Source organism: Penicillium arizonense (assembly GCF_001773325.1).
Source record: "Penicillium arizonense strain CBS 141311 chromosome Unknown PENARI_contig010, whole genome shotgun sequence".
Lineage (NCBI taxonomy): Eukaryota > Fungi > Ascomycota > Eurotiomycetes > Eurotiales > Aspergillaceae > Penicillium > Penicillium arizonense.
This window is the reverse complement of record NW_019173287.1, coordinates 322318-339854: the sequence shown is the minus strand read 5'-3', so window position 1 is coordinate 339854 and position 17537 is coordinate 322318. Positions and strand designations below refer to the sequence as shown.

The following is a 17537-nucleotide window of genomic DNA, read 5'->3' as shown; positions in this document are numbered from 1 at the left end:
AAATGACTGAGCACTCTGCTTTGAGTATTCATCGACACTGCCACTGCCGATCTCGGGAAAGTGAAGTCTGACCTCGAGCATAGAGTGTGGTGTGTGTAGTGTGTAGTTGGTTAGTTAGTCCCGCTGTCATTTCGGCTGAAGATTCCTTAAATCCCTAACATTAACATTAATATTAATATTAATATTCTCCACGATCTTTGCTTTTACCGCCGATCTGGTTCTTCTTCTCCTTTACATTCTTGTTTTTGCCTCTTTTCTTCGTTCCCGACTATGGCCTTCTTACCGTAACACTTGCATTTCTAGGAATAGCCTAGGCACTGTGGCGATATCCTTTCTCTTTTTCTCTTCTCCCCCAACCTTGAATGTGGTTTCCATCCCAACACCATGCAGCCCTCCCATTTTCGGGGGAATAACCCGAATCCCTATGACCTTCCACCCGTACAATCAGTGACCGGCGCATTTCCGGCCCCGGCGCTGCTCTCCGCTCCGCCCAGCAGACCTGACAGCGGGATGCGAATGGCTCATCTACTCCAACCGATGCCACAACACCTCCCAGCCCCTGCGACATCGCCATACTCGCGCTTCTACGACTCCGCCTCCGGGTCGCCCGCAGAAAGCGGTGCGCTCCCCGACGCGCCGCTGGGCTCAGTACCGGGCGGTCCGGGTCTGTACCAAACCAGCCCCGTTGGGCAGCAGCCAACGCCCGCGCAGCTGCAGCAAAAGCGCGCATATCGACAGCGTAGGAAGGATCCCAGCTGCGACGCTTGTCGCGAGCGCAAGGTCAAATGCGATGCGTCGGAGTCGTCTAGTTGCACGGAATGTAACAATCGCAAGGTGCGATGTCAGTTTACTAAGGAAACGAATCGCCGTATGTCGTCTATTAAGCAGGTGCAGGACTTGGAGAAGCAGTTGCAGAACACCAAGCAGCAATTGCAGCATCTGCAGACTGGCATGATGCGTCCTGATCGCATGGTCGATGTCGATGAGGGCATTGCGCAGCCTTTGATTAAGTTGCCGGAGATTGAGTACCGTCCTGTGCGGCGGTCGAAGGCGCCTATTGCTCAGGATTTCTCGGATGTGCGATCCAATTTGCGACATTATGGTCGTGGTATCTTGAAGGTTCCTACGCCTTATCGACAGCAGTGTCCTGAGTCTTTGGTTACTGGTGATGCGCCAGAGCTACCTCCAAAGACTCTCGCGGACCATCTGTTGGCGCAGTACTTCAATTGCATTCATTCGGTGCTTCCGGTGCTCCACTGGCCCATCTTCATGGCGGAGTATGAGAAGGTCTATCGGTCGGGGTCGCTGTTGGGTGTTTCGAATGAATGGGCTGCTGTTCTCTTTGGAGTATTCGCCTGCGGTGCTATTCACACCAACGAGCTGGATCGGGAGGAGCAAGGCAAGAAATACATACGCACCTCGTGCGGCATCATCGATGTTTGGCACGACAACTTCAATCTGGATCGAGCTCGGGCTGCGCTGCTTGCCAGTATCTTCCTCTACGAGGTGAACTCGAAGTCAGCAAGTTGGGTATGGATTGGTTCAGCTGTGCGCGTGGCTCAAGAGATGGGGCTGCACATTGAGTCAGGACCCTGGCCAGCGGTCGAAGGGGAGATGCGAAAGCGCGTATGGTGGGGACTATACGCTTGGGATAGGTTTGTTATGCCCAAGTACCTGGATGAACCCTAGCTCATAGCTGTTTCAGATTACTCGCTCTCGAGATGGGCAAGCCAGTTCTAATCAATGACCAAGACTGCGACATTGACCTGCCTTGTCCCGTGGACGAACAATATATCACAGAAAGAGGCCCTATCCCCGAAGGCCAGCAAACATCGCCCCTTCTAGCAACCATCCACGTCGTCCGTTCAATCGGCCAACTCACGCGAACCCTCCGGTCAGCCACCATCAGCCCCGCCACTCTCGAGACCTTCGAACTTCACTTCAACACCTGCCTCGCAACGTTCCCCTCCCAATTTCACCCAAGAACAGACCAAGACCTTGACCCTCGCTCTCTCGCTCCAGTAATATACCTACAAAACGCCCGTCTCCTCCTCCACCGCCACAACATCTCCCCTTTTTGCCCGGATATCGTCCGTTCTTCCGCCATGGACTACTGTGTCTCCACAGCCCTCGACACAGCCAACATCCTCGCCCGCTGCATGCGCAATTACCCAAACGCAAACGCATTACCCCCAGGCCCAGCAGGAAACAACGACCCGCGCGCCCTCTTCGCCTCCGGCGCCGGCTCCCTCCTCTGCACACACATCTGGCGCTGTACCCTCCTCCTCCTCTTCCGACAAGAATTTGCCGGCGCGCTAGCCTGCGTCCAAGCCCTTGCCTCAATCGGCGACGTCCGCACAGTCAACGCCGCCTGCGGCCGCTACCTCTCCTTCTTCCTCCGCCGTCTCCTCTCCCGACTCCGCCGCAGCGACGGCATCGACCTAGAACGCGACGAGGAAATGATGGCCTATGTCTCAGGCGATATGCAAGGAACCAGCGACGGAAGCTGGGTCTGGCATGGCAGCGAAACAGGATCTCAACTCGAAGCGATGTCACCAATGCGGTCAACGCCTGTTTCAGGGGGTCACCCAGCTCAGCACGAGCGCGACACTGAGTGGGAGGGATGGGAGTGGATTGAGAAAACTGTGCAAGAGCTCTTCACCGAGCAGCGGCAGAGGGCTTATTCTCAACGAGATACGCCTATGGGTGGGCAGTCCCGCCAAGAGGTTCCTACGAATTCGGGATCGACTCTTGCGCCTGAGTTAGCGACTTCGGATTCGGATCGCAGGTCTAGCTCGGCGCATTCACGCATGACGATTGCTAGCATTATTTGAAGCGGTGTTTGTCTTCTTTTATTGGGGTTTCGGTGCTTTTATGTCTTTGGCGCATCATGCGACATCATCTCTTATCTCTCATTTGCCTACTGCCACCTCCTACACATGCATCTTTAGTGGTCTACGGCCATAGAATATGGTCCGTATAACAGATACTCTTTATCCGGCACACCTCAAACCACAGCAATCATCTCTCATCGTCTGCTGTCATTGGATTCATTTTGTCCTGCAAATATTGCATTGCCGATACCCATGCCCGAATCATGTTCATAGCTCTTTTCCTTCTTCTGTATATACTTACCTTCTAAGCATACGTATGGGCTTACTATGGGATTATATCTTGCATCGTTAGTTTGTTTATAGCGATGGCGAACCGGCCCCAATTATTCAAGTTTGCATTGTTTTAAAGAGAACGTTAATATTGAAGCAAGGCATCTCTACCGAGCTAGTTATTTACTGGCAAAATATATATCCCGCTTTTGTTGTCACATCTATCTCTTCTCCCCAAGTCCCCTTGACGCCCGCCTCGACATCCAGACTAGTCAAGCCGCTGTGAGAATAAACTTAAATCAAACACGTTCCAACAAGACCAATAGTACTTGTTTGAATAGTACTTGTATGGTGCCTAAAAATATTCAGAGTTGCATCATTTCAAAAGTGACACTGATATTTGAATATGCTATCTCGATCGAGCTAGGTTTCTACCAATTGAGATAAAATAGCACATATGTATCATATATATCACACTTTCACCAATTTCTCTCCGATCTCTTTTACACCAGTCAGTCCCCTTCACACCTCCTCCAAACCAATCACTTCCCTGCAGAAAAGACTTAGATCAAAGTCAACTCAACGGGAGCAATGGTACCATTCTGAATAGAACCAGCATGGTGACGAGCAACAAGACCGTAGGCGAATTGGTACCTACACACAGCAGTCAGAAAAACCGTCCCTTGAAACAACGTGGAAGATAGAGCAAAACTTACTTGTCAAGGAAGGGAAGAAGCTCAGGCAGACCAGGGGTGTGGCGCCAGTCACGCATCAGATCACAGACAATACCGAACAATCCCATGAGAGTAACACCAGCCTTCTCCATACGGCGGTTCGCATCCTCCGCAAGGCGGATATCGAATGTGCCACTGGCATCGGTGTTGGCGAAGACTTCGTAGCCAGCGTCGATGAGGGAGAGGGCTAGGAAGGAGGTGCCTGGGTGTTTCAGTTAGTATAGTTCACTCGTCTTGGAATTGATATATCATATGTTCAGGGTCACACGTACAAACTTCAGTAACAATACCACCAATAATAAGCTGCTTCTTTCCAGTGGCCTTAACAGCAGCACGGAAGTCGGCGTTGTCCCAGGCGTTAACCTCGCCCTGGCGACGGACGAAGGTGGCATTGGGGTGCATGTCTGTGATCTCCTTGAGCAGCAGGCCGTTGGGGCCTTGGTCGGAGGACGAGGTCAACACAGTGGGCAGGTTGAAGACCTTGCCAATCGAGGCATGGCCCAGCATGTTGTTGCGGAAGTCGTTGGTGCCGTAGTCGCGGACGACTTGGGCGAGACCGACTTGGTGGTCGATGACCAGGAGGGCCTGCAATTGTCAGTCAGGTTTGGATATATCCAAGATGGGAAATAGCCATGCTAAGTGGTACTGAGAATAGGTTCACTTACAGCCTTGTCCTTGTCGAGTCTGTTCCATGCCTGGGCAGGAATGGAGGCGGCGAGCAGCAGGGCTGCCTTGATACCAGCGGAGATGAACATCTTGTAGGAATATTGAAGAGTCGAAGGAAGACAGTAGAGTAGAAGGTGTTGATCTGGATGCCCTTCAATTGCATGGGAATGACCTCGACTTTATACCCAGACCCTCAACCAGAATTTCCTCCATCTCAGTTCTTACGTCCCGTAATCCTGACCAAAGATTTGCTAATTCTCACCTCGCCTCACTCCGCCACTAGCTTATCTCTATCCGGAGATGCTAGTGCTGTCTGTTGCCCGCTGTCTGCTGCCAGTGCGTGCTGTCTAGGCTTGAGGTATATCCGTGAACGGTTACCGTCAAGTCTTGGCTTGCAGAATGAGGCTTGACTGGGATTCGTAAAGAGACCGTCATATTACGGACTGTGGTGAGATTATAAGATAGTGACTATTGATTTGGAAGGCATTTTCTGTTTTTAGCTTGTTCTTGGGCTTGCTGTGCAGTAGCTTCGTTCCGGTGGGATGGTATAGATGAATTCCGGTTTCATTGTTGGGATTCGGTGTTCTAGTTTGATGGCCGACAAGAGAATAGATGATTTATTCTTTCCCAAGACTATGATCCTGGGATATCGACTCCAAATTTTATTTTGACCTGTGTAGATGATTGGGGTAGCAACGGCCTAAAGTGGATTGGGCACGGCTGACATCTGCTCCACTCAGCCCTTAGAAATCACTGCTAATCCTGAATAATCTGTAGTCTAACGGTTCTTTAGTCTCACGTCGCATTGCCTGGAGAAAATAATTGAGACTGTTTCTAGATCCCTTGAACCTTGCTGGTGCTATAAAGCTGAGGGTGACTACGTTGCTATTGGCTTTGCAACAATTCCGGAAAAATGACTTACAGAAACCCGCTGCACCGCATGGGTATGTTCTGGCTGAATTACAGTCTGTAGGTTACTCGCTTTCTGTCACAGTTATCACAGTTACCCTGATCTCCAAATTTGACAATACTAGCTCCTGACTAGCGAAGACCCACAAAACCATATTTAATGTTAAGATCCTGATCCATATTCCCCTTTAGTAACTGTCGGTAATTTGATTATCGTGCATATTGACCGGCACTACACAGGAGGCGCTTCGAGACATACAGATTGGAGAGAACTAGCCGGGACTCCATGTGCTGTTTTTGGGGTAAAGGCCGCTGTTATGGACACGGAACAAGCCACTGGATCCGTAATGCAAGGCAGGTCTTTTATTAAGCACAAATGGTTGAGACCGAAGATTGCGGGGCCGGAGTTTCAGAGTGGAAGATTTTCTCACAACAGGCTGAAAGTGAACATAGCAGGTACAACGGTTAAGGTGAAGTAGGCCTCTTGCATGTATTACATCCAAATGGTAGACTGGGCTGCCGGAATAGCGGCGTGACTTGAACATGCACTTTTGCAGGGATTGTGCATAATTACGAACCACAGCAAATTTTCAACGTCCAGTTTTATTCTCACGTCAGCTACGTCTGATGAGCGGTCAATTACATCCCAAGCGTTCCTGGATCTCCACCATACAGGAGAAAAATAGGCAACGCGTCTAGGAAATATGATGGGCTTCAATATACAAATTGGAGGCCAAAAGCACCGGCGCTCTCAGGGCCCATCAGATAAACCCTGCTGATTACGAATTTAATTAACCGGACCTGCCACAGTGGACCATGAAGCTATCCTCGGCTCGGCAAACCCGAAGGAACCCGCCATCTGCAGGGCCGACATTTAGCGTTATTTAGCGTCTTACAAACCGCAGACTAATCTGCCTGTCAGCCTGAAGCGTCGGGCTAAACATGCACCCGCTCTGTCTTGCGCTTGGCCAACACTCTTTTCCGGGAATCAAGTCGCGCATCTCAAGCCTTCGAACTCTGATTGAAGCGTGCCATCTCCAAAACAGCTGCCAAGTCATGCACACAAGAGTAGGATACCAGAACTTGTAAAATTTTCTCTCCGCATATCGCCTTTTCATTCATTGCCAACGATAACGTAGCCACTGTGGAGATCTAGTGCCTGGTTGCTAGGTCTCATAGGATGTAGCTAGTTTCGGAAACGGAAAATCGACCTAAATCTGAGACCCTGTGGTCGAGTCTGCTTACGGGCTTCTTAGGCATGTCTTGGCGTGTTGCAACATATCACATGGAATATAAACGAAGTCATTTGGACCTAGGTTTTACTACGGAGCGCTCGGGAGTCGCTTTTCAGTCCAGGTAAGACAAAGAGTGACCAGTCTTCCCGTCCCTGATGTTTTTGAAATCCATTCAGAGTCTCCCTTGGCAACCAGGCTAGTGTGTGGTAAAATATTCCTGTTTGGACTAGGTAATAAAGACTCCGGAGCGAAATCTGGAGTGATAAACGACAACTATTTGACTCAAGTAGGCAATATAGGGCATAGTGAGCCTTAATTCGTCCGGCTATCTCTTTGAAATTGCAGTCGCAGTGGTCTTATCTGAGTCTTCAAATATAAGACCAAGCATCATTAAGCGAGCCGCGAATAAAGAATTATCTAGTATTATTCTACTAATTCACACTCAATAGTTTAGTCACCACAGCCATCATAGTTTACACGTTTATTACACTTAAGCATACCACGCTACGCTCCACCAGAAAACTCTGGGCGCTAAGCTGAGACCCTCAGATTTGCTTCACCAGGAGGAAATTCTTGTGACTGAGAAAAGAGCTGCATCGAGGTAATTAGTTAGACTACGCCCAGTTACTCGGAATGTTGTCAGAATTAAAGTTATGCCCAGCTGACTGACGTTTACTTGTATGGGCAGGCTGACCAGCAGCCGCTCTCTTATTGACCAAATTGAAAGCTAGCTATCAAAAGACCGAGATACGTTCGGTGCAGGGACACGCGCTTGCTCACTTCCGCCGCCAAGTGGATCTTCTCATCCCTGTGACTCCGCTGTTCTGGTAACCCTGTATCAGGGACTGTGGTATGGACAACCTGAATTTTTCCACATCCACTTTCAGAAGAAGTGGATCCTAACAACACCGACAGAGGTCATGTGCTGCTGTTCGTATCTGATCTAGACCCCAAGTATTCTCCTATTGTTCCTCGCAAAAGACAATGGAAGGTAAGCAAAGGCCATAATTGTGGCTGGTACTACAGCGTCCCAGCAAGTCTTACTGCGGCTGCTGTGAGCGGGAAGACTGGGTTACAACTGCAAACCCAGTCTCAATTTTGGCTTGCCTGGGTATAAGCCACAGCAGCTGTGGATCTGTTTCATACTGCGCACACATATTGAACAAGTAGCGATTCAGTTGATCTTCATTCACTGAACCAACAGGTGCGCTAATTTCATGCAAGATTTAAGTAGTTTCGCTCTTCCGAATAACAAGCAAATTGAAGGACTCTCCGACCTTGGGAATTTCCCTAATGACTGATATTGGTAGCCACGTAATCAACATTTCACCACATAAGCGTACGGTTCCTGAAGTCAAAAGCACAGGAACTGGATTGCCATTATGAAAAGACTCGTACCAGGCGAGGGGTATGTTAATACTGTTAGTGCTATTCTTTACCTATAAGCTCTGGGGCATACACTGTTGATTAGCATTTAGGTCTCAAACATATATTATCTTGGAGGTTAACAGTAGCCGTACTTATGTTCCCTTAGTAGCTACTACTATGGGTGTATATTTTGGAGGCAAATGCGGCTTTCCTTACCTTGTGCTTGTGGGCTATATTTCTTATACTCGCAGTTTGCATAAAATCGCTCAGAACGCACGCATAACATGCTGATTCGTCCAGGTAACCTATCTATTCTTTTTTTTACGTAAGGTATTAAATTTGAACCTATAGGGCTATAGAAAATTGGAAGACCGGTTGATGATATATCTGCAGGCCTTAATAGAGTACGATCATTAGATGACGCTCGACTATAGTGCGAAGCACAGTGAGCCAATACATAGCACTACCGGCACCGATGTCGACGTGAAGCCAGTTTCTACTAGCGAGTCATCAGTAAGGGGATAAGGAACTATCGAGGGCAATCTGAAGGATCAGCAACCTATGGGAACATCTGTCTTTCCACATTTTATTGTATTCCCTAGCAGATCGGATGTTCATCAAAGATCTCAAGACCCTCGCATGTTGTAAATCCCAAAAAGAGATATTCAAACCATTTGATTCGCGCACCTTCCGAACAGCCACCATGGAGATCTACAACTCTACTCTCGCAACTTATAGAGGCCTGCGAGATCTTGCCGTCCGGTTTACTATGAAGAACATCAAGGTATTGCGGAGCGAGGGAGCACAGCAGGAACAAGGAACGAAGGCGCCGGACGGGGGAGATTAAGCTCTGACGAACAGCCTCTTGAAGTCTGTTTCACAATTCGCATACGACATACTCGTGACTATACTGGATAAAGCCGGGTGACAGGGGAACTTTTCCCAACATTTGCAAGCTGAAATGGGATCATTCCTATGAAGAACCGCATTGTTTCTTTTAATGCTGCTGCAATATTGTAACCCATGTCATAGGGAAGGGAGGAGAGGAAGACAAGAGGAGGGTGGAAGGAATTGACTTTTTGCTTATATTTCATGATTTCATCTCCTAGAAAGTGCTTGCTCTTCATAAGTCCACTTTGCAAGATATGAGATTCCAAAGTTCGAGTTATTGGAATATAGTGAGGCGCGTCCAAGGCCGACGTAAGACATATTTCGCATACCTGCGATATATCTTATGATCACATACGTGCCAGCATATTGTTCTTTGAGCATGCTGCGATGGAGCTTAATTCCCTCATAAAGCGCATACAACCCCTAACCCCAGATGGCGGCCGCCGATAAGTACACTGTATCTTCTTCCAGGCCATAGCATCTATCAAGCCCCTGAAATGACTACGTGCCTCTGGGAGCAATTTCCAAGGCGACTGAAAACACTCTATCACTAATTTCCTAGACACATCAGCTTTCAAACTCGCAGCCTAGATTTTGTGAAGGCCAAATGCTGAGGAGAGGATATCGAACTTTTTACCGGCAAAATTGATGAACGAATCGGCAACGTGGGTGGTGATCTGGACGACGGAGTATTTTCACTGGTTTCAATGAGGTGTGAAACAGTTCCGAATTTTAACAAATTACATGTACGAGACTTACATAACGTTAGTTACAGTAACTTATCCGATCTCCGAAAGAAGAAAAAGCAAGTAAAGTAGATCCAGTGGGACCAATCGGGTCCGATCACTATAATAACAAATAGAAGAACGAATACCAGCAGAAGACAGTAACAAGTAAACGAGTAAACGAGTCAAGTAAATAATTGCAGATCGTCAGAGTCATCAACCAATCTGGAGTCGGTCGATCCAGAAATGGCGCCATCCGAGCTAAATTGATCTCACGGGAAGCGGTCAAGAACTGGGGAAGCTGGGGTTGATATCCTCTTCCCCCTTTTCCTCTTCTTCCACTTCTCTCTTCCTCCACTACTCTCTTCCTCCTCTTCATCGTTGGCACCTGGGTACCATGAGATTCCATCCTACGGAACTCATTCGCTACAGCTGTGATCAGTCTAGACCTTCACGGCGAAAGACTTCAGGTACAGGTAGTCGGCCATGGTGTCATCGACAGTCTGGCGGATGAGGGCAGCATTCTTCTCGCCGTACTTCTTACGCCACTCAGCGTCAAATTCTGCCTCAGTCTTGGTGGCACGTTTCTAAAAAGCAAGGTTAGCCAAACCACTCTCCTACATCATTACCAGTACGAGAACTCACGTGCGTCCGCTGCTCCAAAGCCTTCGACTCAATAGCATCATTATGGAAGCCACGCCACTTCTCAAAAGCAGCCCGGGCAACCGCATGGTCCGCCTCAGTATCCCACTTGAGCATCTCAGGACTATAAGGCAAGCCCACACTATTGCAAAACGCCTCCATAGTCTTAGCAGGCTCATCAAGCATATCATCAGCATCAATAACGCAAATCTCAACAGCACCGGGAGCAACCTCCTCCTCGCCAGAGCTAAGCTCCGGTCGAGTCGAAACACGCGGCCCAACGAGCCCGGCTTCGCGCAGATAGTCGAAGTGGCGGCGCAGCTCGTCGTACCCGGCTTCGGTGGGGTCATAGTTGTGGAACCCGGTTACGTCGTCCAGGGGGGGAATCGTGCAACGCAGATACGACGGCACGCTGTAATGCGGGTCGCGGATTAGGAATGCCCAGTGGAACTTCTCTTGCAGTTCGCGGGGCATCACTGTTGGGTTGCCTGGTTCTGCGGGAGTGTTGTACGGGTAGGGCTCTTTGTTGCTGTGGCTGTTGCTGTGGCTGTTGCTGAGGCCGTTCGAGTGACCACTGGTCTCGCCGTTGGTCTCGCCGTTGGTCTCACCGTTAGTCGCACCGTTGGTACCATTGGTGTAGCCGTTGCTGCGGCCATCGGTGTGGGTGCCGTCGACACCGTTCACGCCGTTGGCCTGGTGGCCCTCGCCATTGGTCTCGTCTGTCCCGACGCCGCGCTTCAGGCGCAGCAGGGATGGAGCCAGGCTGGCTGGCTTGCCACTCGGTGGGAGCAGGTAGTGGTCGATATCCTTGATGAAGATTCTTTTTCCCTGTTATACGGTAAGTATCCCCTCGACAAAAGTGCAATTTTTCTATTCCGCATTGCGGATATCCAGAGTCGTCCGAGGATTCGGAGCTCGATTTTGGTTTACATGAGTGTAGAGGGGAGGGTATATCGACAAGAAACCAGGACACTAGGCGCAAAACAAGAAACACAGAAGGTGTGGACACAGCTAGGGTATCTTCCCTCGTGTTCGATCCACAGACGGAGAACATGAGGAGCATTAAGGGGAAATGGCAGAACGCAATGAAGGAGAATCTCGCAAAAAGAAGGGTCGGACCTGAGTAGCTTCTCGTTCGAGTCTGTCCATCACGGTGCTATACGTGGATTCGCTGAATCCACTCTCGAGACGAGCTTGTTCATCGTCTGCAAATCGGCCGGAGAGGCGCTCTGGGCCGTAGTAGAAAGCGTCGCCAAACGGCTCATGAACACACTGAATGGTGTCACGCTGAGTCATGAAGACCTGCGAAATATCAGTTGCAGCTCAAGCATCAGATTTCGACGTCTCCACTCACGCGCTCAAAGGCCGTCGAGCATGCTCGCGGATGCGTAGCCACAAAGATCGGCTTGTTCGACATCCTGATATGGGATATAATTCGGGTAATGGTGAACTGCAGGGTTATCCCAGAAGAAAAAAAATAGTCAAGTGTAAATAAACTTGAGGTGGATCAAGTTGATCAATTACAGCGTGGGTAAATGAAATCTCGGCCGTTAAGGCTGCGCGAGAAATCTCTGATTTCACTAGTGGTCAAAAGTATCCAGTCAAGGCCCTCAGCAAATGTGAGTGCAGCTTGATGGTATCAGAATATGCAATATGGCGTGAGAATAATGAAAGATGCAGAGATGGGGCCCAAGCAAACTCTTTATATGTCTACATCCACTGGGGTTTCCAAGAATAAACCAGGTTTTTCTTTTTCTGGAGCCTCGGGAGGCGGAGAGCTTACCATTGCCTACCATGGAAAATAAAAAGAATTATGGAGATGTGAATTTTATGGATACAAGAGTATTAAGATCTACTACGGATGAGGGTACTCATAGGGTATAGGGTATAGCCATGGCCCCTTCCTCACACAGTAGTATATGTGGTAGCGCATGGAAAGGTTAGTCTCGACCCCCCATGCCCAGCATTAGCTCACGCCCAACTGGAGGTGCTGGAGTCAAGAGGCAAATCATAAAAGGCATAAAGTATTTTGCCCCTCTCCTCCGCTTGCCCCGCCGAACTTTTCCGCATCTACTTTTCCCTGCCCCTCTCAAGCGCCTCCAAAGCAAGTCAGGGCAAAGGCAAAGTCCAAGGTAAAACATATCAGGAGTGAATCCACCCGGAAAGCCAATAGGAAACCGACTAGTGGACAGCCCGAGAGATTGATCTCCATGTCTGGATGCATCGTTTCGAAAATGCCCCACGGCCACTCCCCCTCCGAGGCAGAGTGTGATCTCGATATCCGATGGAGGGTTGGCATGCATGTCAAGGCAGATATCAACAGGGTCGAAGTCACTAGGGGTCTGAGCCCAGTCAAGGTTCACCCAATGCTTCCTCGGATGCTCATTGCTCTAGATCGCCCGCTTTGACGTCATTGACTGGGTTATTTTCCGTCGGCTATCGTGGAAAACGAGTTAAGTGTTTAGGCATGGCAGCCGTGTTTTAACCAGGGCCAATCGTGAAGAATCGGAGTTGTGCCTGGGCTGGCGTCAGTGGCACATCGTAAGATCTTGAGTCTTGATTTTCAACTCAACAGTCCACCTGGTTTCGATGCTCCACTGCAAGGAACGCCGGTACGCAAGCTCTAACGGAGAACCCACCAATAAAGGCATCAGGGTCGAATCATCTCTCGAACGTGGGGAGCTTGGAGATTCAACCCTGGATAGTCGCCGGTTTTGCGCGATTTATTGTGTCACGTGGTAATCTAGTCAGCGGTCACGTGAGACGCGTGTCTCACGTGGGGAGGCGGTGCTCGCTGGCAGATTGTTTGTTATGTTTGGTTGGCAATAAAGTATGATTAAGAAATGTACATTACTCTGCTGGTCAAAAATCTACATACTTCCGTGACTTAAAGCATTGCATGTCATTCAGTGTGCTTTCTCATTGCCTACAACTATCACCTTATCTTTTGCCATAAGTGTTGACATCATCTACCAATATGCAAAGTGGGACAAGTACGTAGTCGGTGAGCCCATTTGACAGGTCGCCTACCAAGTCATCAGTTTGGTTCGGGCAGCTTCTGGAAGGCGGTGGAAGCTGGTAGTGGCGTCATGGACCTTGAAGTAGCTTCGGGCAGCCCACGCGCTTGGAGTTATATGAACTTGCTTCCTCCTAGAAATACCTGTACATTCTCCAATTTACATACTCACATACCAAATCCAGCATATTTCCTGACAACTTCACAGTCCATTCTCAGCTACCATCCAAACCCTAGCTGATCTCACTCCACTATACCGTTCAACATGAACGGCGCCCAATTTACAGACCGGGCCAACAAGGCCTTGCTCGACTCCAGCAGCCTGTGTGAGCAGTACGCCCACTCCCAAATTCTGCCTCTACACCTGGCAGTCGCTCTCCTCAACCCATCCCCAGGTGAATCTGAAGACCAGCAGCCCGTGGGCCATGCGTCTCATGATGGGGCTACCGCACCCCTCTTCCGCCAAGTCATCGAACGCGCCCACGGCGACTCCCAACTCCTCGATCGAGCGCTTATGAAGTTGCTCGTACGTCTCCCAAGTCAAGATCCTCCACCAGAGAACCCCAGTGTTTCTCCTCAACTCGCGAAAGTCATCCGCTCCGCCACCGATTTGTCCAAAACACAAAAAGATAGCTTTGTCGCCGTTGACCACCTGATCCAGTCGGTGTGTCAAGATTCACAGGTTCAGCGTGCTCTAGGCGATGCCAATATTCCAAATCTCAAGTTAATAGACACTGCCATCCAGCAAATCCGTGGTACGCGCCGCGTCGACTCCAAGACTGCCGACGCGGAGAGCGAGAATGAGAACCTCAAGAAATTCACCATCGACATGACCTCATTGGCTCGTGAGGGTAAGATCGACCCCGTAATTGGTCGTGAGGAGGAGATCCGACGAGTTATTCGCATTCTTAGCCGACGCACAAAGAACAACCCCGTGCTGATCGGTGAGCCTGGTGTTGGTAAAACCACCATTGTTGAAGGGCTGGCCCGCCGCATTGTCAATGCCGATATTCCTGCCAACCTAGCCCAATGCCGTCTCCTCTCTCTTGATGTCGGCTCACTTGTTGCTGGCAGCAAGTACCGTGGAGAATTCGAAGAGCGCATGAAGGGTGTTCTCAAGGAGATTGAGGATTCTAAGGACACCATCGTTCTTTTTGTTGATGAGATCCACCTACTTATGGGTGCCGGTTCCAGCGGCGAGGGCGGCATGGACGCTGCCAACCTTCTCAAGCCCATGCTCGCTCGTGGTCAGTTGCACTGCATTGGTGCTACCACTCTCGGCGAGTACCGCAAGTATATCGAGAAGGATCAGGCCTTTGAGCGTCGTTTCCAACAAGTTCTGGTCAAGGAACCCTCTGTCGCAGAGACGATCTCCATTCTCCGTGGTCTAAAGGAAAAGTACGAAGTCCACCACGGTGTCAACATTCTTGACGGTGCCATCGTCACTGCCGCTACTCTTGCTTCACGCTACCTGACAGCCCGCCGACTTCCCGACTCCGCTGTCGATCTTATTGACGAGGCAGCAGCAGCAGTCCGCGTCACTCGTGAATCTGAGCCAGAAGCACTCGACACACTTGAGAGAAAGGCTCGCCAGCTCCAAATCGAAATCCATGCACTGGAGCGTGAACAAGACGACGCATCCAAGGCTCGTCTTGAAGCTGCCAAGCAGGAAGCTGCTAATGTTGCGGAGGAGCTCCGGCCCATGCGCGAGAAGTACGAAAGCGAAAAGCAGCGCAGCCGAGAAGTTCAGGACGCCAAGATCAAGCTCGACTCTCTGAAGGTCAAGCGTGACGAAGCCGAACGCTCAGGCGACACTCAAACGGCTGCCGATCTCGAGTACTATGCCATTCCAGAGACCAAGACCCTCATTGAGCGTCTTGAATCTGACCGCGCCAGGGCTGATGCCGAACGCCGCGCCAACTCCGGCGATGGCGGCGAGGCATTGCTTGCTGATGCTGTTGGCCCCGATCAGATCAATGAAATCGTCGGCCGGTGGACTGGTATTCCCGTCACCAGACTCAAGACTACGGAGAAGGACAAGCTGCTCCACATGGAGAAGTCCCTCGGTAAGCTTGTTATCGGCCAGAAGGAGGCTGTTGTTTCTGTTTCCAACGCCATTCGACTCCAACGCTCCGGTCTCAGTAACCCCAACTCGCCTCCAAGCTTCTTGTTCTGCGGTCCCTCTGGTACTGGTAAGACACTGCTCACCAAAGCCCTTGCCGAGTTCCTCTTCGACGACCCCAAGGCCATGATCCGCTTCGACATGTCCGAATACCAAGAGCGACACTCCTTGAGTCGCATGATCGGTGCACCTCCCGGCTACGTTGGTCATGATGCTGGCGGTCAGCTGACAGAGAGTCTGCGCCGTCGCCCCTTCTCCATCTTGCTCTTCGACGAGGTCGAGAAGGCCGCCAAGGAAGTTCTCACTGTCCTCCTCCAACTTATGGACGATGGCCGTATCACCGATGGCCAAGGCCGCATCGTCGACGCAAAGAACTGCATCGTCGTCATGACCTCCAACCTGGGCGCCGAGTTCCTCGCCCGCCCTACCACCACGGACGGCCGCATCGACCCACAGACCCGCGAGATGGTCATGGGAGCTCTCCGCGACTACTTCCTGCCCGAATTCCTCAACCGTATCTCCAGCACAGTCATCTTCAACCGTCTCACCAAGCGCGAGATCCGCAAGATCGTCGACCTCCGCCTCGCCGAAGTCCAGAAGCGTCTCGACCACAACGGCCGCAACGTCTACATCGATTGTTCCGAGGAAGTCAAGGACTACCTTGGTGCGGCTGGTTACTCTCCCGCCTACGGTGCCCGTCCTCTTGGTCGTCTCATCGAACGCGAGGTCCTCAACCGTCTCGCTGTTCTCATCCTTCGCGGAAGTATACAAGATGGCGAGAATGCTCGTGTCGTCATGCGCGACGGCCGCATCGAGGTCCTGCCTAACCACGAGCTAGGTGAAAGCAGTGATAGCGATGATGACATGATGGACTCGGATGACCTCGCAGCTGAGATGGAGACTGACATGCCCGATCTGTACGATGATTAAATGGAATGTCAATCTTCCACTTGTGCTGTTGAAACATGAGTACAAAAAAGTGTTGCACATATTGAGCTCTGGATGATTCACGATTTTACATTTTCCTTGATGACCTTTATCTTCTTTTTCCTGCTTCCATTTTTGGCATGGCGTTGGTCCTAGCATTTTATATTCTATATTTTTCTCGTCTTATGTCTATTCTGTTTAATTTTGTGGCTTTCTGCTTGTTACCTTTGAGCACATACGACTCGGTGGTCACTTTGATCATGTTAATTTAAGACAGATAGCATTTGTGCATAGCATTGACGCTATACATCAATTGCCTCTCTGTGAATACACACATATCGGATTTTAGGCCGCACGACCTGGCTTTCCCTTTCCGTTTTAGTGCTCACCCCTTGCCGCGTTTTGCTCACTAAGTGAAACTGAGCACGCCCTAAGTATTATATAAGTAAGGAAACCGCTCCTTAAGTAACGCTAGTTATCCTGCTAAGTGCTAGGGTGAGGGAGATCGGGCGGAGTGGGTTAAATGCTAAGCCATTTATTGTCGTCTAGTTGTTCGTCTATACGTCGCCTTTTCGAGGCCGCTTAGAGCCTTGTTAACCATTAGTATGCCAGCGGTATCACCGTTAGTTTAGGATTCTTTAGCCTCGTTCTTAAGCCCTTTGGGCGGCTAGGGCCTTTTTTAAGCTGAGTAGGCTGAGTTGGTTTAGTGGTCTCCTCTAGTGATGTTTCTACTTCTATCGCTACAGCCTCCACGTCGATTACAGTATCCTAGGAGTTCCGCGGGGGCTCTTCCCCCCGTTGCCCCTCCGGAGCGTGTATCGACGCTTCGAGTCCATTCGAGGACATTGGGTCCGCCCTAGTCGAAGTTGCTTCTTTACCGGTGCTTGCCGTCACTCGGAAGTGCATAGGAATACGGTGATATGCAGGGCAGTTGGCAAGCGCTTGCTTGGCTTCGTTCATCCCCGCAACCTTCACCGGACATTCTCGACTTGTAGGACGATGCCCTTCACCACAATTGGCGCACTTGACTGGTATCGCTTGCCCCTTCGTCGACGGACACTCCTAGGTCGGGTGTCCGTTGGCGCAGTGACCGCATTTGAATAAGTTAGAACAGTGTGACTGGATATATCCCGGCATTTTGAACACCTATGATTTCTTGATCGACCGTTCCCTACGACTCATCAAGATCTTCCGAGTC

At 50.2% G+C, this 17537-nt stretch overlaps 5 protein-coding genes across 5 annotated transcripts, besides 2 other annotated features; 3 read left to right on the top strand and 2 right to left on the bottom strand.

Annotated features, from left to right (window-relative positions):
• Window positions 1–384: 384 nt before the first annotated feature.
• On the top strand, window positions 385–1689 carry PENARI_c010G05653 (uncharacterized protein; the record flags this gene model as incomplete). The annotated part of the gene is made up of 1 exon (XM_022632258.1): window positions 385–1689. One exon carries the CDS (start codon window positions 385–387, stop codon window positions 1687–1689), a length of 1305 nt encoding a protein of 434 aa, XP_022487791.1.
• Window positions 1690–1721: 32 nt separating this feature from the next.
• Window positions 1722–2834, top strand: PENARI_c010G09932 (fungal specific transcription factor domain-containing protein; the record flags this gene model as incomplete). The annotated part of the gene is made up of 1 exon (XM_022632380.1): window positions 1722–2834. The coding sequence occupies one exon, from the start codon at window positions 1722–1724 to the stop codon at window positions 2832–2834; it is 1113 nt and encodes a 370-aa protein (XP_022488002.1).
• An 833-nt stretch (window positions 2835–3667) lies between these two features.
• On the bottom strand, window positions 3668–4593 carry PENARI_c010G10288 (putative isochorismatase family hydrolase; the record flags this gene model as incomplete). The annotated part of the gene is made up of 4 exons (XM_022632392.1): window positions 3668–3758; window positions 3821–4040; window positions 4111–4423; window positions 4504–4593. 4 exons carry the CDS (start codon window positions 4591–4593, stop codon window positions 3668–3670), a joined length of 714 nt encoding a protein of 237 aa, XP_022487814.1.
• A 4126-nt stretch (window positions 4594–8719) lies between these two features.
• Window positions 8720–8800: a sequence feature (Short protein (PENARI_c010G08332, OGE52600.1) was converted to a misc_feature.).
• Window positions 8801–8864: 64 nt separating this feature from the next.
• Window positions 8865–8870: a sequence feature (Short protein (PENARI_c010G08332, OGE52600.1) was converted to a misc_feature.).
• A 1205-nt stretch (window positions 8871–10075) lies between these two features.
• Window positions 10076–11691, bottom strand: PENARI_c010G02927 (uncharacterized protein; the record flags this gene model as incomplete). Its single annotated transcript, XM_022632174.1, has 4 exons — window positions 10076–10219; window positions 10278–11102; window positions 11394–11576; window positions 11629–11691. The coding sequence occupies 4 exons, from the start codon at window positions 11689–11691 to the stop codon at window positions 10076–10078; spliced, it is 1215 nt and encodes a 404-aa protein (XP_022488044.1).
• Window positions 11692–13555: 1864 nt separating this feature from the next.
• Window positions 13556–16342, top strand: PENARI_c010G01322 (ATP-dependent Clp protease ATP-binding subunit; the record flags this gene model as incomplete). The annotated part of the gene is made up of 1 exon (XM_022632123.1): window positions 13556–16342. The coding sequence occupies one exon, from the start codon at window positions 13556–13558 to the stop codon at window positions 16340–16342; it is 2787 nt and encodes a 928-aa protein (XP_022487735.1).
• Window positions 16343–17537: the final 1195 nt, after the last annotated feature.